This window comes from Xenopus tropicalis, chromosome 8, assembly GCF_000004195.4.
Source record: "Xenopus tropicalis strain Nigerian chromosome 8, UCB_Xtro_10.0, whole genome shotgun sequence".
In the NCBI taxonomy this organism is placed as follows: domain Eukaryota; kingdom Metazoa; phylum Chordata; class Amphibia; order Anura; family Pipidae; genus Xenopus; species Xenopus tropicalis.
In genome coordinates, this window is record NC_030684.2 from 119,335,969 (window position 1) to 119,357,744 (window position 21,776).

The 21,776-nt window shown below is 39.2% G+C and overlaps 1 protein-coding gene across 19 annotated transcripts in view; it reads right to left on the reverse strand.

Moving 5' to 3' along the window:
* gphn (gephyrin) overlaps positions 1 to 21,776 on the reverse strand; it is a 209,800-nt gene that overhangs the window by 41,823 nt on the left and 146,201 nt on the right. For 8 of the 19 annotated variants that reach the window (XM_018096115.2, NM_001102902.1, XM_018096104.2 and 5 more), the window contains 2 exon segments: positions 8,814 to 8,870; positions 421 to 492 (listed from right to left, as the gene is read on the reverse strand). The exons of 10 other annotated variants lie outside the window; for them this stretch is intronic. In XM_018096115.2, coding sequence (XP_017951604.1) covers positions 421 to 492; positions 8,814 to 8,870 — 129 coding nt within the window. 19 annotated transcript variants of the gene reach the window in all.

Sequence of the window (21,776 nt, forward strand, 5' to 3'; positions counted from 1 at the left end):
GGAAGGTAGACAAAATTTTAAAAATTTCAATACGACCATGGAAGATATTTGACAAACAAGGGAAAACAATGAACACATCAGAAATGTCAAAATGTGGGCGCCTTCTACAACATTTTTTTGAATTTAAAGACATGATATACCTTCACGATGCAATTTAACATTTTTAAATGTTGCAAGGTGTTCCACGTTGAAGACAATACAAAATTTAGGTCAAATGTCAAAATAATTTCATAAAATGTCAAAATACTGGTGAGTATTCAAATGAAACCCCTGCTAAACAAAAGAATTAAAATAAATGGAGGATTAGGAAAGGGTAAATGGGATGAGGAGGTAGGGGGACAGTGTTTTTCCCTGTGCTACAGGCCAAAAGAAATCAAAACAAAAATATACGAAGAGAGAAATCGCCGAGTTAAATCGTACATTTACTCGGAGAGAGTATCCTTTGTCATTGCCTTGCAGGTGATCCCTGAGATTCTCCAGTTTTCGGTGAAGCTATATGTGGACATCAGAAAATCAATTGAAAAAGCATCCTGTTTCTTAAAAAAACAAAGAATAAAAAAAGGCTTTTTGTTTCAGGTGAAAACATTTCTCGCTGCCATTTAGCATACAGTTGAGAAGGAATTCCTTTTATTATTTGCACTGTACATGGAGCATGCAGTGTGGCGGATATACAAACTAAGAGCTTTGTAAGCAGAGCAGACACTTGCAGTAGGTAGGAACAGACATGAATCAAAAGGTGCACAATGATCATGCTTTATGGGGTTTGAAAGTCGCAGTTGCCAACCCCAGTCCTCAGGCACAGCTAAAACAGTACAAAGTATATTGCTTAATCTAGAAAACTTTCTATGCACAATGTTTTTGTTTTTTTTAAACATAAAAGGAGATTAAACTTATTTTTATTTTGAAAAGTTTGCTTTTAAGACTCCAGATTAAAAACAAAGGACAAAAGTAAAGGTGCCCATACACCTTAAGATCCACTTCCTTGGCGATGTCACCAAGCGAGCGGATCTTCTCCCGATATCCCCACCTACGGGTGGGCGATATCGGGGGAACGTAGGCTAATTTGATTGTTTGGCCCTGGGGCCAAACGATCGAATTATAATGACGGGCATAGGCAGTCGGCATGTTGATGCGGTCCCCGATCCGACTAGATTCTCTAACCTGCCCGATCGAGATCTGGCCGATTTTAGGCCAGATATCGGTCGAGCAGGCCCGTCGGTAGTGCCCACACACGGGCCAATAAGCTGCCGAATCGGTCTAAGGGACCAATATCGTCAGCTAGAGTCGGCCCGTGTATGGGGACCTTTACTCTCTTATACAAAACCAAAACAAAGGATGGCTTCCTGATATTAATCTTTCTAAATGCCAGCAAATACATTACTGAACTTGGCCAATCAGGGCATGAATGAATAATAATTCTTACAGAAGAGTTTCCAAAATATTTAACATGAGTGAAGCTTCAGATTAATTGCTATTATTTTCCTCTTTTCTTTTTTTTTTTTATAACTTCTTTTATTGTTCAGTACAACATCATTATTACATTTGTTATCAGTTTTCTTTCAGTTAACATTGTTGTCGCATTTATTCTGTATCTGTATTTCACTTTAACAATATTTATACTTTTTCAGAAAAAGAAGGAAAACAACGATTTCCTCTTTTCTTTTTACATTTATTTTCCATTCTGCTAAGTGCTGCCTAGTTGGTAGGATAAATAAGCCCTACTAACAAGAAAGCAGTTTAAAGTCCAACCTAAAGTGTTGCAGAAGGAAAAAATATAGAATAATTAATCAAAATTGTACAAATAAAAATAGTAAGAAACAATAAAAACTGCACATTGTCTTACCATACTACTGTCTTAATAATACTGAAGGGGGTAAGGTTATCAAAATTGTTCTCAACGTTTCTTTACATCTAAATGTTGTGGAACATTTCTTACATTTTGTTACTTTGGTATTTATCATTTGTTGATAGGAATTACTCAAGTGTGAAAGCGCACAAGAAAACACACATATATAACTGGGTAATTGACTCAGATGCTTATAACAAAATAATAAGTATAGAAAGTTTTTTTAGTGTGGGCCTAGGACAGGATGTATTTCTTAATTAAACCAGGATATTGCTTCTGTCTTTTTTAAATTTGACTTTAACTAGGCATCTCCTTAAAGCTATGTATGATCAAATGTTTGGATACGAGCCAAGGTGCTGTATCAATCCCTGCTCACAAAGGTTAATTTTGACCTGAGTTAGAAAAAGGGTATAATAGATCACTCTGACAAACACAATGCCTATAAACATGGTTTAATGAAACCACTGATGGACCTTGAAAACTATCTATTGTAACAACTTGCACACCTGAATCACTCTAGTACTCCGACAGGCCGGCTGATCGATATCTTATTCGCAATCCATATTTGCGTTAAAATGTTTGCAGTTTTATAAATATGTGACATTCAGACACTCTGACTGGGGCATACTGTGGAGCACTGTTTACCAAACCATGGGGTAGCCATCCTGAGGAAGTAGGATAGGACCAGTGGCATCCTAAATGTCGAGGAGATAATACCTCTGCCTTAATGTCATCAAGAAATGGTAGTAAAGGGGGACTGTGGAAGTCAAGGCAAGATCTATAAGACCCAGAAAACTTTCGAGGAACTGCTCATATGGTGACCAAAAAGGCAAACCCTCATGTGACTTCAAAGGAAGGTTTACAGACAAAGGAGAGGTGTTGCACTGTCCCACACTGCAGCTGCTTGCAAAAACATGATCTGCATGGAATAGTCATCAGGAGGAAACCTCATCTGTGACCTCATCACAAATCTCAACATCTGAGGTATGAAAGATAGCATCTAGACAAGCCTCAGGTCTTTTGGAAAGAAGTACTTTGGACTGATGAAGTAAAAATGGAACTCTTTTTCCCTACAAGCAACCTTTGGTGATTGTGGCCAAACGGGAGCAGAATTTAACACCTTGCTATCTATTAAACGTGATGGTGGATCCATTATGCTTTGGTGTTGTACTGAAGCCAGTGGAACAAGAAACACTGTAGTAGTGTAGAGTGAACAATGGATTCCTCTAAATATCAGATTTCAATGAAATCTAGATGTCAGTGTGAAACAGAGGGGGTGGCTCCTACAACAAGACCTCAAAATCAACCATGAGCTGCATAAGTAAAAGGTTTTGGAATGACCCTCACAGTCCCATGACTTAAACATCAATGAAAATCTGTGGGTAGGTCTTAAACAAGCCAGGAGGCCCAAGAAAAGCTTCAATCTAGAATTGATCTGCAAGGATGAGTGCGCAAAAATCCCTAAACAACTGAAAGACTCTTACAAGCTATGCCAAAGGGGGTATTTACTAAATACAGGTATGGGATCCCTTATCTGGAAACCCGTTATCCAGAACGCTCCGAATTACGGAAAAGCTGTCTCCCACAGACTCCATTATAAGCAAATAATTCTAATTTTTAAAAAAGATTCCCTTTTTCTCTGTAGAAATAAAACAGTACCTTGTACTTGATCCCAACTAAGATATAAATAATCCTTATTGGGGGCAGAACAGCCCTATTGGGTTTATTTAATGGTTAAATGATTCCCTTTTCTCTGTAATAATAAAACAGTACCTGTACTTGATCCCAACTAAGATATAATTACCCCTTATTGGGGGCAGAACAGCCCTATTGGGTTTATTTCATGGTTAAATGATTCCCTTTTCTCTGTAATAATAAAACAGTACCTATACTTGATCCCAACTAAGATATAATTACCCCTTATTGGGGCAGAACAGCCCTATTGGGTTTATTTAATGGTTAAATGATTCCCTTTTCTCTGTAATAATAAAACAGTACCTGTACTTGATCCCAACTAAGATATAAATAATCCTTATTGGATGCAAAACAATCCTAAGGGGTTTAATTAATGTTTTATTGATTTTTTAGTAGACTTAAGGTATGGAGATCCAAATTACGGAAAGATCCCTTATCCGGAATAACCTTGGTCCCGAGCATTCTGGATAATGGGTCCTATACCTGTACTAACTTACTGGTGTCCACATTTTTCCTATTTAACTCTGCATTAACATTTGCAAATATGTTGGTTTTTAACACCCCAGAGAAGTTGTTTAGTACTTTTTATTTATACAATCAACTATATACATAATGTGGCCGGGGTGCCCAAACATTTGCATTCAGCTATACTTTAATGGGGTCACAACATCCTTTAATTGTACTTGCTCCTTACTAATCATCCTTAATAAAATGTACTTATCCCAAAAGAAGCAGCTGTGGTTCTCCTCTCCCTAATATGTATGTTTTTGAATATAGTTCTGGGCATTGTAATACTTGGTGGTTGACAAGAAATATATTACACAGACAGTGAGCACAGGAGAGGTTTTAGTGCTTGCTCTTCTTGAGCGGAGATTGGTGACAGGTTGATTACTAGCTGTACACCAAGCCGTTATCAAGGAGCACATACTACTATAATGTTCAGCAAAGCTCTGCATTATGGAATTTCATTTTGGTTTCTCTGTATCAATAAAAGCCCATCTTGACCTCTATGCTGATTTATTTTCCGCCTCTGACAAAAAAACAAAGCTTTAAAGATGAGCTGTACTGAGGTCATTCCACACTTTTGTAGATAATTCAATACTGCTTAAGCAGTAACTTCTTGATGGCTAACCCAATCATTTTTATGGTTGTTTGACAAAGCTCCGTGTCTAGAGCTTCAGGCTCATAAAATAGGTCAGACATTTTGTTAAAAGATGTAAAGTGCTGCTCTTTTCTACAGGGCACAGTTCGGTCATTTTTAATGCAAAGCCTTTGGCCTGTTACAAAGTTCCTAAACACAAAGACCACCCCAGGGAGTTTTAACTAGGAAACAGTAGGATGGATTTCTAATTCCAAAGTTCTTCCTTGATATAATAAAAATGTGAATGTTGGCGGGGGAGTCCCAAAAAGAGTGGTCAGAAAATCTAAGAGAAAATGTATTGGGTGCCTGTCACCATCCAAAATGGCAAATATTTAATGCATTATAAAGAAACAAGCCATTAGCATTCTTTTATAGAATTTTAAAGGAGAAGGAAAGGTAAACACTAAGTAAGCTTTATCAGAAAGGTAAATACAGCCATAAGCACTCACAGAAAAGCTGCACTGAGCTTCTTGTGTCCTTTTTTGTAAACATGTTCTTGGGTATCTGACTTCCTCTCTCAAAAAAATCCTTCATTCTCTGGGACAGAGTCTGCCAGTTATCTCCTCTCTCCTGCTCCCCCCTCCCATAAGAATTCATAAAACTTACTCCCCCCACCCTTAGAAATGTGTGTTCTGAGCTATAACTGCTAGACCTGCAAGCAGGAAGCTATGAAGACCAAGCTAAATGGCAGCTGCTGTCTTAAACAGAGAAAACTTCTAGGGCTCTAGGGTATGGTAATACTTTCTGCAGAATAAATATAGTGTTCTAGGTGGCACTAATGTGGCAAGTCTATTGGCAGTAAAATGCCAAAATGACTTTCCTTCTCCTTTAAAAGTATATACTGGCTCAATGCACCTGTGGGATTTTTATATCAAGCGGAGCAGGAGCAGAAAGACTGATATGGTGCCTTATTTAAGCCACTCTATGTAATGAACAACAAAGCAACAAAGCCCTACAATGCCCTAAGAATGCTGGATATTGGTACTTCCTAAAGACTGAAGAACACATTGAGTATATTATACAAATGCATCCAGGGTAAATCCAGTCTAGTCTGACAAGTCGACTCCCAGGCGTACAAGAGAGGTTACATAATATGATCAGAAGTATTGTGGGGCATTCTTAAAGAGATATTTTGTATCTGTAGCTAAACATACATTTACTTGCATGTAATTAAGCTAGAAACAAAGATGAACATGAATAACGTATATATAAATATACAATAAAATCTGCACATAGCAATAAGAAATAATCAATAAGAAAGTCTGCATATTACTGATGCTGAAACAGAAGTACATTTTCAGGAGTTAAAGAGATTCTTCCAGTTGTGAGAGGTATATAATTATTCCTTCTCTAGTAAAGGAAATTGCATTTTACAAAGAGAAGCTTGTACAGTGTTGCTAAAAGAGTGGAATAGCTTGTCATGCAAAGAATACATTAGTATCTTACAGGTGCTCATGGAAAGAATGAAGTCAAGGGTTTCCATTTAAGATGTCCGAGGCACTTCATTCTGCAGTGGGCATTGGTCCAAGTGCTAACTTGCCTTGGAAACAACCGTAACCCAGTATTTCTAGGGATGTACTATGGGAAAGCTTCTATAAATTCCAATTTATCCCAAATATGCCAGGGTTCGGAAGCCCCATGCACTGGTCACAACTCATGAGATGTGGTTTTGCTATTGTTATTACTAGGATCTATGGCTACAGGTACATTGGCACTAAGCTGTTACCTATAAAAAAAACTAAAGCAATACTTCTGGCTTTTGGACCATACTAACCACTATCAAGCAAGTAGAATCCTTTTAATCTCCTTGGTGTTCAGTAAGCCCAAATAAATCACCACATGCCATTACAAGACTGTATATTTAGTCATGAACTGATCTTGGCAGGAATACACCAATATAGACTTTATATAGACTTCCTCCACAGTTACTTCTAACAGTCAAAACATATCGGCAAGTCTTAACATTTCAGATTCTGAGAGACAAAAAAGTGCTAAGTTCCCTTGGCTTGCATGCAAAACTTACAAGATCTAAAAGAAAATCATTGGATGTGGATGAATCATGACCCTGGAATCCCTAAACACCCACTTACAATCAACCACTTACACAATCTGAGTATTTAAGATGACAAAACATAAAGGCCTCTCTGTTCTAGTCTGGTATAAACAATAACGTCCCTGGGGTTTTCATTTAGAGGATCACTGATGTTGTGGTTGCTCTAGGGCAGTGGTTCCCAAACTGTAGGGCTAGCTTTCCAGTGGGGATCTCAGGGCAGTGGCAGCCAGGAGGTGGCTCAGCCTGAAGGTCATCAGGGTGAGAAAAGGGGAGGATGACCATAGGCTCTGCTAGATACATCTGAAAGCCCAACTTGAAGGTTAGGGAGAGATTTGGGGTATTTCTGCTCATGGATATTCTTGGAACTATGGACGAATGACTGATAAGCCAAAATTTTCCTGTATTTGTAACCAATTAACTAAGGGAGACACTGGCCAAAAGATGGACATTCACATGAGCTTTAAACTTAAAGTTTGACAACCACTGCTCTCGGGTTACTTGGCATAAAAGCAAAGTCACCGGCTACCAGGAAAACAGCTGCTTAATGCAATCTGAAATTTTTAAGAATATTTTTTTCCAAGACTACACAAGATTTTAGGAACAAATTATTTTTATAATAGAATTTATTTAAATTTTTAAAGGAGAAGGAAAGGTAAAAACTAAGAAAGGTCTATGTACATACAGCCATAAGCTGCACTGAGTCCTCTATCAAAAGAAACATGTTCTTAGGGTATCTGACTTTCTCTCTCAGAAAAATCCTTCATTCCTGGGGACAGAGTCTGCACAGCTCTCTCCTGCTCCCCCCTCCCATAAGAATTCATAAAACTCACTTCCCCCCACCCTTATAAATGTGTAATCTGAGCTACCAAGGGCTAGAGCTACAGCAGGAAGCTACGAAGACCAAAAATGGCAGCTGTTATCTTAAACAAATGGAGGGAGCTTCTAGGGCTTTTACTTTGGTATGGTAATGCTTTCTGGAGAATATAGGGTTCTAGGTGGCACTAATGTGGCGAATTTATTGGAAGTAAAATGCCAAAATTACTTTCCTTCTCCTTTAAATGTAATTTGGGATTATTTGCAAACTGAATGTACGCAACTTCATTCTTATACAGAAATCAGCTCAAAATACAATTGTAAGCTAATTTTTGTGTGGATTTTTTGTACTTTCGTGGGTTGTTCTGAAGTAGGACTGATTTTTATTCTATGCACAGAGCTTATACAAAATAAAAAATAAAGTAGAAGTTTGGCACCTAATCCATTGGGGAACCCCTGCTTAGATACGTGTGACCCCAACAAGTATCTAAGCATCTCAAATATATTTAAAAACTGTTTTGAGTTCTAATAGGGAATAAACCCTGGGGCAATGCACTGAAATACCTTTTTTAAAAGTCCAACATGTATCTACCTTCAGCTTAAAGTCTACTCTTCTTTTGATGGAGTCAATGAAATTTGCTGTCCTTTGGGGAGAACATACATATAAGATAAATGAGATTAATGAAGGGATAGGGATGCACCGAATCCACTATTTTGGAAATTGGCCGAACCCCAAATCATCCTTTGTGACAGATTTGGTTGAATACTGAACCAGATCCTAATTTGTATATGAAGATTCGACTATGGAAGAGTTAGAGAAATGTGAGGTGAAAAATTTTCAACCTCTGTGTTTATGTGACAAAAAGTCACCTGATTTTAAAGATTCAGATTCAGTTTGGCCAAATCTTGCTGAAAAAGTCAGAATCCCGGCTGAATCCTGGATTCATTCCCTAGAATGTATATATGTACTTGTATTACAATTCTTTACGCCCAATCACAAACAAATGTGCAGAATAATAACAAAGTCTCATAGAATTCAGGGCTAACAGATCTTTAGACTCCCAGGCAGCATCCTTGTTGAGACCAAGTAAGGAGATACTGTGGTTGGCAGTTGGCATTGACTTACAGACATGAGGAAAGTAAAATGAACATAGACAGTTGCAGGCAGCAAATTAGCAATCACAAAATAATACTAATGAATCAGAAAAGAGCCTCATATGTGTGGGGATGGAAGTCAAAATAGCAAGCATTTTCCACATATTTACTTTGAAGGATCCAACTCTATTAGTAATGACTTTGTTTTCGTCCGGCCGTCTAATTTGCTACAGGGCGAGAGACAGATTTAAAAACAAAAAAAGAATAAAGAAAAATGTGAACCCAACTGAAAATTCAGGTATCATTTTGCAAGGCATGCAAATTATTGGATGGCCAAATTGTTGGAATAAGTGGCCTGCACAAACAGCTTGGCATACAATCCTAAGCAAGTTACCCTTTAGTACAGGAACTGAATGTAGCTCTCCAGATGTTACTAAGCTCCTCAGATCTTCTCTAAAGGAGCTTAAAGGCCAAATCCACCCAGTTTATTGGTGCCTTTCATCGTGCAGCTCACTGTTTGCACATATTATACAAGAGCTGTCACTGTTATTTTGGTATAATCTTTAGAAGGAATCATGCAGCCAACATAACTGCCTCGCTTCTGGAACCTCCGACTTGATATGTTGACCCCAGTCTACCTAGATTTCAAGAGTTTTGTGCAGTCCGATTATTCCTACATTTTGATCAAGTCTGTAATCAAATTAACAATCGGTATTAAGACATAACGGGTCATCTACCATGGGGGTACACCAAGGAATTTGGAGCAATTAAGCAAATATAGTGCTACCAACTATTTTCTGACTGTGGTTTAAAGAGTATTTTCGGCAAGCAATATAAACTTATGGGTAAAAAAGAAACAAGGAAACAGTAGTTCATAGCACAAAGTTCACCCAAATTGCTCCACAGACTTTCCACCTTGATTCTATTGTAAATACCCCCAATGTGTACAGTATGTGTATTCATACATAGATACACACTCATACAGTACATGTGTATGTGGGTAAAAGTCATGCAAATGAAAAATAATGAATACATACACTTCTACATATACATAAGATGAGCAGAATAAAGGAAGAGTCAATTTTAAGATCAACAATATATCCCTATTAACACTCAAACAATACATGCAATTATTTTATTAGAACTTTGTTTAAATGCAGATGAAACAACACAGATTATGAAATTGTTCTGTTACCTTCACCTGGAACCGGGAAGTATTTAGTATAGACCTTTATATACTTACTTGAGCACAATAACTTTAATATTTTTTTCAGCCAATTAAAAAAAAAATCTTCTTAATTTCTTTCTATTACAACATACTGTCCCCTCTCACCCACCTGTAATCACAATACTTTTCCCTAGCTGCAGGCTGTGTATCATTTGGATAAGGAAGAGAAACTCATTATGTATAGGGCTTATCTGTGGACTCTTCATTTGATTAACTATCCTCTACTGCTCCCAAAGTTGCTCTGAGTTTTCTTCTAATTTCAGTTTTTGCCCTTTATATAGCAATAAATAACAAAGGACATTGACATTTCTGCATTAAACAATAGTCACAAAGTATGGAAGCCCTACTAAATGAACTCATGTTGAACAAGGGAGCTCATAGGGCTTATAGACATCCAGGGCTGGATTTCAAAACCGGCCGCCCCGAGGCCGCCCCCCCCCTAAGAGCGCATGCGCAAAGGGGGGTGGTTTTAGGGGCGCACGCATGCGCGAATAGCGGAGGCGGGCGGTAGGGGTTGGGGATCCAAGCCGTAGGCCAAACTAGCATACGGAGCAGTGGGGAGAAGTCCCCATTGCTCTGTATGGGAACACAAATTTTAAAATTTTGCCGCCCTAGGCCCGGGCCTTTGTGGCCTCTCCACAAATCCGGGCCTGTAGACATCTGTATGTTTGGTTTGATCAAAGCTGGATCTAATGGGAGTGGATTCAGGGATTCATCTAGCCAGATAGCAAGAACTTGCATCATTAAAGGAGAAGGAAAGGTAAAAACTCAGTAAGCTTTATCAGAAAGGTCTATGTAAATACAGCCATAAGCACTCACAGAAAAGCTGCACTGAGTCCTCTATCACAAGAAACACAGGATTTCTTGTCTCTTTTTTGTAAACATGATGTTCCAGTGTCTGACTTTCTCTCTCAGAAACACCCTTAATTACCGGGGTCAGAGTCTGCACAGTTCTCTCCTTTCTCCCCTCTCCTGCTCCCTCCCCCTCCTTTAGCAATGTGTGATCTGAGCTATAACGTCTAGAGCTGGAGCAGGAAGGGAGCTACTTAAAATGGCAGCTGCTGTCTTAAGCAAACCAAGAAAGCTTCTAAAACTGTTTACTCGGGTATGGTAATGGTTTCTGCAGAATAAATATAGTGTTCTAGGTGGCACTAATGTGGCAAATCTATTGGCAGTAAAATGCCAAAATGACTTTCCTTCTCCTTTAACCAGTAATGCATTTAAATATGAATTGTGTAAATGTGTTATGATTTGGGCTGCTGGAGTATGGATGAGAGCCGTAGTTGCTGAAGGGTTGGGAATTTAGGTTAGAACACCCCCTGTTACAACAGAATAACACAAACGCATATGCACTTCAATGGACAGATGCACCTCAACCTACAAAATGCTCGCCATATGACCATAAACAGCTGAAATATATTGATAACAGATGGCACTCTGGAACTAAAGGACTCCCAAACAACCCTCCAAACATGCGTGTTTCCTGATCTTCTCTAGCTGTGGGGGTGCCCAAGTCACATGTGTTGGCTGCTCCATGCATATAACAAGACTTTGCCGAAGCGCTAACCAGTTACATACAATGGCACAGCTAGAAAATAAAATAGAGCTCCTTTAACTTAAAAGTATATTTTACCTATTATTCCCCTAAATATAAATATATATATATAGTGGCTACAGCGTAAGGACAACAGGGGGTGCCTAAGCATGAGTCTTACCAGATCAGGGTTGTGAACTAAAAAGTATATAATCTGAGAATGATGGGAGTTATACATGTGTTCTTTGAAACTTTGCTGCATTGGCTTATGTACTTATAAGTTGCCATAAAATTCTGCAAACATTGGCTTTGAACACAATCCAGCATCTATCAAGATTTTAGGTTTTGTTTCTTAAAAATATCTCATATTTCTTTGCAAGTAATTTAATTTCTCTGTTTTTAGAAAGAGAAACAAGAGCATTCAATAATAATTACACCGTGCAACGATTCACACAATTATAGTCATCGTCAGCTTGAAATCATTGTCTATATACTGCGCTGCTGAGAATGCACAAAGCTGGAGATATGATGTGTAGATACATTTCAAATCTGCTGCCCAACCAAAAATTTTAATGCCAGACCGCCTCCTTTGATTACAAAGCAGTAAACATATAACAGCTTTTTATAGAAGAGCAAAGCTCGGCGTGGTGAGCCAAAATCTCGCTAAGCAGTTTCCCAAGGCTTTCACCCCAACCATGGAGGAAAGATCTGACTTAATGGGTCTAAATTCTTCCTTACATTTTCAATAACGAATATTTAACCCAAGTTACGAGCATCAAGCTGCTTCACTTCTTGTGGTTCTTCCGAGCAACTGTGAGGAGGGGAAGGAAGTTTAATTAAAATACCAGCCAACAGATAGGGTCTATGTATCATGAGCTTCTGATAAAGGCTGCAGCTGGGGTTTGTTTCTACAGAGCTCATTCTCTCAATTTAAACAAACTATCCCAGTTTCAGGTGAAGAGAGAGGTGGACAAAGTAAGGTAAAAACAAAACAGTTATCCTTATATGAATTAGTATGAATAAAAAGAATATGTTTTCAACACAAGTCCTATTTATTGTCCCCATGTTAAACAAAGGTGTATCGAGAGATGATTTTAATACAGGTATGGGACCTATTATCCAGAATGCTCGGGAATTGGGGATTTCCAGATAAGGGATCTTTCCGTAATTTGGATCTCCATACCTTAAGTCTGCTAAAAAATCATTTAAATATTGGATAAACCCAATAGGATTGTTTTTCCTCCAATAAGGATTAATTATATCTTAGTTGGGATCAAGAACAAGGTACTGTTTTATTATTACAGAGAAAAGGGAAATCATTTTTAAAAATTAGAATTATTTGCTTATAATGGAGTCTGTGGGAAACAGCCATTCCGTAATTCAGAACCTTCTGGATAAGAGGTTTGTGGATAACGGATCCCATACTTGTACCTGATTTAGTAGCATCTCTGCATTTGCTATTACTGCTGCACACAGGAAAGTAACAATACACACAAAATTGCTATGGAACCGGAAGATGAATTTTGGGGTGTCCAAAAATGTTCCACATAATGCTAGATAAATTGTCCTTCAGCACTTCTGTCTAAAGTTTCATTAAACTGCTATTCAGGCCCTCTGAATGAACAGTCTTTGTGTTAAGCCACTGGATAGTTGTACAACAACATAAAACATCTCTATATTGGCTGGTCAGCATAATCAAGGCCTTGCCAAAGCACACATTCAACTTTCTTGTGTTGTTCCTACCATAAGTACTGAGATTTCTTCTGCTAAAAATCCTAAGGCCAAGAAATACATGCAAGAAACACTGCTAGGGTGTTCCTACAAAATGCTCTGACTGCAGCTGCTTCCCAGTCGTATAAAAAGAAAGCTGGTGGTTCCATATTGCCAAACAATGCCTACTTAACATCATCAAAGTCTACAATAAGGGGGAGATTTATCAATGTTCGGATCGATTTTTTTTCACGATTCAAGTTTTTTAGGGCTAAAATCTGCACAATTCAAGTTATGGTTCAAAAACTCAAATGTCTGGTATTCATTAAGTGCAGAAAAAAGGGGAAACTCCAGGTTTCGAGGTATTTGAGATTTTTATTTGAACGCGTTTTCCTTATTAATAAATAAGCGAGCATTCGATATGCGAGTTTATTTGATTTAGAAAAATAAACTTGAATTCACAAACTCGAAAATTGATAAATAAGCCCTTTAGGATAGAGGCTAAAGATGAAAAAGGCCACGTTGGCAAAATGCTGAGCAGGCCAGAGGCCTAACTGATGCTCACAACTGCACTGTTTAAGTTACAACAAATAAAGACAAACCAACCAGTTAAAATACAATGCCAGGCTGACTAAAGGTAGCCATACACATGAACAGCCACTTGTTTGGTGAGGTCGCCAAGCGGATCTTTTACCAATATCGGACCAACTCGGACTGATTCAATCGTTCGGCCTGAGGGCCAAACAAATCTCAGTGACGGGAGAAGGGCTGTCAGGACAAGAACTGCATCAACATGCCAATGTGCTCCTCATCCCAACAGGATTTATAAACCTGCCTGATCAACAGTGGGGCAATTTTTTTCCAGATATCGGCAGCTTTTATCAGCCCTTGTATGGCCTCCTTAAAGTGATACTCACACAAAAAATATATTTTTCAAAATGTGAATGAACATGACCCTATCATTTTTCCCTGCTTTTGGTAGTAATTGTTATTTTAAGTTTCTAAACCTGACTGTCCCTTCTCAGCCTGTCAGTTATAGATTCTAATGCTAACGGGGCTCCTGCTGCACAAATAGGCAGCCCCCCCCCCCATAAAGGAGAATGGGGGATCAGATAGGTAATGTTAAAGCATCGGGCACTTAAGCTCATACAAAGACAGTGTAATGATAAATTTAAAAAACAGTTTAATTTCAGGTGTCAGTATATCTTTAAAATTATGTCCAGGTCATTTATAATACAAATGACCCAAGCATAATTTGTTTTTTTGATGCTAATGCTATGGGGTTGGAGCGAGAAATGGCTTCTCACTACACTGACCCTAGCCAGTGCCTACTGTTGAGTAACAGCTCCCATAATGTCCCTTTTATTTACTTTTTATTAAAGGGGAACTCCAGCTTCGGAGCCAAAATTTATCAAAGAGCCCTACACAACACAGAAACCCCTAAAACACCCCTAATATATCAAAAAGTATGAATAAATGCCATTTTTATATGCTGAAATCCAGCTGCAAAACAGTTCTCTTTCTGCATCTGAAATCCTGTCAGGGGAGGAGGGCCTTAAACACTGATGTTGTTGTAGCAACGTCTACACAGCTTACAGACAGCATGCAGGAACTACATCACCCACAATGCATTGTACTGTGATGTTCCTTTCCTTATTGACATCACATGTGCAGGGAATTGTGGGATTGGGAGGATGCAGGCTGAGGACAGTCGACTACTGTTACATTTTATTTGAGCCTCAAAGTAGTCAGTTCAGCAGGGGAACAGGGGGCGGGGCTTAGGGAACTGTTCTAAACCATATTACATTATAAATCAAGAAAAGGCTGCATATTTCTTAATTGCTGTATATTGCAAAGTTGCTTGAAATTATGTTTACTTTTCAAAAAGCTTCGGTTGTGTTTGGGTGGCGTTCCCCTTTAAGACATAAGAACATTTTACAGTTATTTGTGGGAAGCAATTTATAAACATACATAAGAGTGCTCTAGAAATCTATAAACAATCGGCACATTTTCAACAGGGCACAAACTAAACAAAGATTTGCTTTCATTATTAGCCTTAAGAATACTGATCAAAGCTAATTACTGATAGGTTGCTATGGGTAACCGTATTAGTACATGTTTGCCTGGTGTTAATAAAAGAACCCAAGAACTTTTTCTGTTCTCATCTGTGCACAGTATAATTACAAAGCAACCACCACTCTTAATAGGGTTTATCTTCTGCAAGCGATTATGTGTGGGGTTCATATGTCTACCATAAAATAGTGCCAGTGCCTGATAACCCTCTGCCCACACATATAACAATTTTTAAAGACAAAAAGGAACACCAAGAGCCCCAATAGTGTAATATGTTTTTACAAGGAGTAATGGTAGAGTAAACAAATTAATACTCACAAGCCAGGGTTACCAATAGGCAACCACTGTATAGGCAGGTGGGGAGATTATCCTGACCCCACTCAGGAATAAGAAGTCGCTCTCTGTAGAAGAAAGAAAAATGGGGATGACACCCCTCCACTCGGGGTGGACTCGGTATAATGATAAGACAAAACAGAGGCGCCAAAAGGATAAAATTAGCTAAAAACACTTAAAAACCCAATGGGTAATTCAGAGGAGGTAGTAATGAACTAACCTCCTCCAGGCAGACACCAACAAAAGTGGTAATTTTCAATAATAGTGGTAATAGTGTGAATAAACTATTATTGAAAATTACCACTTTTGTTGGTGTCTGCCTGGAGGAGGTTAGTTCATTACTACCTCCTCTGAATTACCCATTGTGTTTTTAAGTGTTTTTAGCTAATTTTATCCTTTTGGCGCCTCTGTTTTGTCTTATCATATAACAATTTTTAGTCTACTTACAGCAAATACTAATTGGACTTTCTATTGTTTAAGGCTTAAAATCAGAAAAGTCCATCATGCCATACTACAGCTCTCCGATCCAGCACGCGTGGAACCTGGGATATTCCAGATAAGGGGGTCGTTCCATTATATCGACCACCATATTGCAAGGCTATTAAAGAATAGGTTAACCATTAAAACAGCCCAGCATGATAGTTTACCCACAAATAGAACATAATGGGACATGGGAGCTTTCTGGATAATAGATCTAGATACCTATATATACAATGAAATGCCTACTATGGTTATATAAATTTATAACACAACCACTCAAAAAAAAAAAAAAGAAAAAGACAAATCCACACCACTTGCCTAAGGTACAACAACAACAAAAAATATCTATTTAAATGTCCCTGTACAGCTGGCGAAAATCATTGGATGGTAGTATCTGGCATGGCGTATCAGTGCTGATCTAGGAGATAACAAGAGCCCATTTGGAAAGACAGCTCTGAGAGCAGGCGTTTCAGGAACTGAGCCTTGCCCCGACGATGATGAGGAGCGCGGAGCTGTGAATATTTACTCGCATCCCTTGGGAAGGACAGATGTTGTATTGTAAAGAGCAGCACGGTCCATTGTGAACAACAAGAACAGCATGTTCCATAAATAACAGCGAGCAGAAGAAAGGTTGGATCAGAGTTAATCAGGTCACCGCAATCTTATCAGGATGGGATCTCATTAAAGAATTCACTAGAGAAATGCACAAAGAGCCCCCCGTACAATGCAGGGGGAGAACATGCAGCGCGGCAGAATCTTTCAACAGCAACCATCACAGCCCAGCGGCCGCTCTCCTACTCAAATCAGGGAACAATGATGGAAGAAGCAAAGGAAACACAGGCGACTTACCTGGCATTCTCTGCATGCTTCTTGCTCTCTTTTTTTCTTCTTCATATTATTTTAGAATTGGTGTTTTGGGGGTTTTTTTTGTTAATGTTTGTTATTGTAAAAGGCCGGGTGCTTCAGGGCTTTAGCATTTTCATGATTTCAGCTGCTCGTGAGGATAACCCCGATGCACGGCTTAAATAGGAAAACTGGAGGAAAAACAGAGCTCCTTCCAATCAGAGCACAGCTAGTGGCGACGTTCAGGGGGTCGCTAAAAGCAGCTTCCCAGAAATGACTGTGCTACAGTAGATCGAACACTGCGAGCAAAACACAAGCGTGCTCTTGCTTCTTAGCAAAGAGATGGGGTTTTTTGTTTTTTTTGCCTTATAATGAATTAAGGAAATAAAAAAAAAAACCTCCAATCATTGTTATTGCCCTTCTCCAGCACAACGGTAATGATGCACAGCCAATGTCTGATTCATATGCTCATATGAGATTGATTAGTACTGTGTTTGGAATCAATTCACTAAATCTGTGACTCTGGGTTCTGCTCTATCTATATTTATAGCATAAAGAGAGAGTCTCATAGCACTGGGGGAGGTTTAAATACATTTACAACAATATTTTAAAAAGTACAAATCTTATCATGGATTTGTAATAGTAAGAGTGCTGTGCCACATCATAAACTGGCTGCTTTTATTACACTAGTGCCCTTTTTGTTTTATAGTGACTGATCTTACAGTTACACATGACAGATATCACAGTAGAATGGTCAGACTGCCCGCACACCGCCTAGCAACAGCCCCCCCCACCCAAAATGAGAGGGTTAATGATGCATTGGTGCTGTTTTTATTGCATTAAACAGAAGAAAATCTGATATTGAAAGTTGAGTTACATTCTCACATCAATACCCATCAAGACCAGATATCCCAATAGGCTACTAATAAGTAAATCAGATCAGGATACACATTTATTACATGAGGGGAAGATTAAAATCACCCTAACCTACAAAAGCAAGTGTTACTTAAGGAAGGGCCCTTGCAAACATTTTTTTGGGAATCTGTCTAAAGAATGACGGCGTAGTATGTTTTATCAAAACACTGTATACATATATGGGTATATATATATATATATATATATATATATATATAACTGTATATATACAGGTATGGGATCCGTTATCCGGAAACCCACAGCCCGTCTCCCATAGACTCCATTATACTCAAATAGTTCAGATTTTTAAAATTGATTTCCTTTTTCCCTGTAGCAATAAAACAGTACCTTGTACTTGATTCAAACGAAGATATAATTAATCCTTATTGGATGCAAAACAATCATTGGGTTTAATTAATTTTTTATTGACTTATGGTATGGAGATCCAAATTACGTGAAGATCCCTTATCCGGAATATCCTTGGTCCCAAGCATTCTGGATAATGGGTCCAATACCTCTACACCAATATCTGAATATTCAAGAAACACAAAAAATCATTGATCCCAAAGAGATATGGATATTTATGGATATTGATGAGTTCTACTATTAACTAAAACAAAAGACAATGCTTATTATTATTATATTTATTTACCCACTGAACAATAGTGAGGTTTGAAAGATAGATTCCAGTTACATTCTACGTTTGGTACTCACGAGCACAATCAACATTTTCAGTCCAATGAGATGCCCTCTCTGTTATGTACTGCTTATTATCTCACAGCCTACCAAAGGCTCCAGTTGGGGGGGAAGGAGGGATTTGTTTATACAGAGGGTTATTCAGTGGACTGCTATTTTGTCTTTCTAGGGCTCCTATGCACAGGAAGAAGAATACAGGGCACATTTACGTCTGCATGTACAGTGAGCAAAGTGCAATTTCGAGCACAAACGGCATGTTTTTTTTTCTCAGAATTCGAGTCAATGCAGTTGCAAGGAGGCAATGCACTTGGTGCTATAGCACTAAGCCTACTGCAGTTGTGCCTGATTCATCACAATTACCGTAACTGTGCCTATTGCCACTAGGTGTGTAGGGAACCCTGGAGCTACGGTCTGGTCAGAAGATGGTGGTAACTCCATGGTTCCTCTCCATCAATAGACATAACAGCTCTCAATTTAGAATGACAGGCAGGAGTGGGCAGGAGTGAGCAGCACAAGAGCAACTGTACATTTTCACTCGAGTACCTTTAATGAAAGTGGATTTACGTGCAACTGACTGCAGGGAAATTGTGGGGACCACAACTGTACTTGTAAAGGTCAATAAGCCCTTACGACTTTACTCTCAATATCAGATTTTGCCCTATTAAAGGAGAAGGAAAGGCAAAGTCACTTGGGGGTGCCAAAATGTTAAGCACCCCCAAGTGACTTTAACCGCTTACCTTTTACACCGGGCTGGTGCCCCTGTTCGGAGAAAATAGCACCAGCCCGGGGTACCTGGAGCGCAGCACTTCCTCCTTCCGCCTTCAGCTTCCTAAACTGCCGGTGGCCGGGCATGCACAGTAGAGCGAAAAAGCCGACTTAAATGTTTAAGTTCGGCTTTTCACTCTACTGCGCATGCGCGCGCAGCGAAGCCGGAAGGAGGAAGTGCCGACAGCTACCCCAGGCTGGTGCTATTTTCTCCTGACAGCGGCACCAGCCCGGGGTAAAAGGTAGGCGGTTAAAGTCACTTGGGGGTGCCTAACATTTTGGCACCCCCAAGTGACTTTACCTTTCTTTTTCCTTTAAGTGCAAGAAACAATAAAAACCATAGATATTTCAATGGCAAAAAGTACATTCAGCACAAAACCTATTCACTGAACTAATGCACCTTAAGTGCTGGATTCTATAGCACAATCTGTATCTACCCTGGTAGTGGCTGGTGGAGAGTGCTGGGAAGCATAATTCACAGTAGCTGGATGGCAGATCTGTCATCTGTGACTTAAAGGGTTGGGAAGAAAGCAGGGTCATTTGCATCAGTCAGATTTGATTTACAATCAGAAAGCAAGCTGCTGTCACTATGAAAAGGCAAAGTCCCACATCGGATCAAAGTAACAACGCTAGCAATTGCCATGGAAAGGATTATTCGCACCAGGTGGTGGAAAACGCTGAAGCTAATAAGGCTATGGGCTGACATTCAAAACTCCAAATAAACAGAATAATAAAATATAAAAGCTAGTGTGCACTATTTCCACCCAAGAACAAAATAATCCTTCTCTGTTTGTGGTCCCACTAGCGTATTAACGGTTTTATTGATCCAAAGTCAAAGATTCCTGGGAGAGTACCGGGCAATTATGTCTCATAAATGAGAAAGATTACTTTCTTCCTGACATGACTGATAATGACGGCTACATGCCTTGCGTGCTTCCCTTAAGCTAAAACAACCTCCGTCTATAAATATATTTTATATTCCATTTATTTCTCTTTTAAATCAGACAGTAAGGTATGAGGGCATGTACTTGGCTTTACGAATATTTGCAATTAGGCATATAGATGGAAGCACCGATACAGATATCTTCATTTAGTAAGTTTCCTCTAGGCTTCAAGCAATGCCCTAGGGCGAGGCTGCCACCAAAATGTTTTCGATTATCTTGGTTTGGTCATCAAAAATCCTGGAAACTGAGTGCTCAACTGGAAAACAGCTTGCTTACTTACTTATGGCAAAATATAACCCAGGGGGCAAAAGAGCAAATCAAAGGGTATTAGAGGAAATGTGAAGACATCCAACTGAGCTGAGCACAATATAATGGGTTACTAATACCAAATTCCAACAGGAACTCAGCGGCATCTGCAATGTTGAGTATCTAATGGCGGTGACTACCTTCTAGAGGGAAGATGCAACAATCCCATAGCCAACCCACTGAGCCAATAAGTCATATTGTCAGAGAAGCAGGATGGTGTTAACTCTACCCTTACAGTAGCTTATGGATATATGGGTTGGCTATGGGCTGACATTCAAAACTCCAAATAAACAGAATAATAAAATATAAAAGCTAGTGTGCACTATTTCCACCCAAGAACAACAGGAACTCAGCGGCATCTGCAATGTTGAGTATCTAATGGCGGTGACTACCTTCTAGAGGGAAGATGCAACAATCTGACGGATCCTTCAGAGCGACTTTGTCTTGTTAATGGATAAGTGTCTGTTCCCCCCTGTATCAACCCTGTGTCATTGCATGTCACTTTGCCTTGTTCTTTATTCTGACCTTAAATGTATTTGCAAACAGTAACATTACAGAGTTGAAATCCCAGAGGAACGGAGTAACAAGACTGACGTCCTCGCTTCTGTTTCTTGACAGTGTTCGGAAGTGATTTATTTAGATGTTACAGAACATGGGACAGCTTCTGCCTTAAAGGTTAATGGGAGCCGCAGTCTCGTAAAACCCTAACGAAGGTTGAGGAATTAATTACTGGCTCGCCAAGAAAAGGCGGCAGTATGCATTAAACACAAAGGCCAAAAATATTTCACCGATTTAAAGCTTTTAATTACAGAAAGTCAGGCAGGTCATTTGACAAGGTCATGTAAAAAGCATAAGGGCTCCACTCTTAAGGTGGCCATACACGTAGCAATAACGTTCTTTTGTGCGACCATTGGTCGAACGAAAGATCGCTCCCACCCTCCACTGATGTTCAGGGCTGAATCGTCAGATATGGAGGTAGAAACAATAAGAATTCTATCTCCTTTTGCCGATTCAGCCCTGATCTTTGATTTTGATCAAAATCTTTTAACCTGGCCAATCAACGAGACGACCAATATCCGCACCCTTTGCGTTATCTGTTGCCTCTTCAAGCCGCCATACACACACCGAATATCGTATGAAACAAGGTAAAGTGCAAATAACAGGCTTAACGCATTTAGACTTTTGCACTTTGCACCTGGCCCTCCAGCAGTTCATGTGTTGCTCCTACAATGAAGTGCATTGTATCTAATTCTGCCTGCATTCAGCCCATGGGCATCATTAAGCTCAAAAATCCCAACCAGAGACT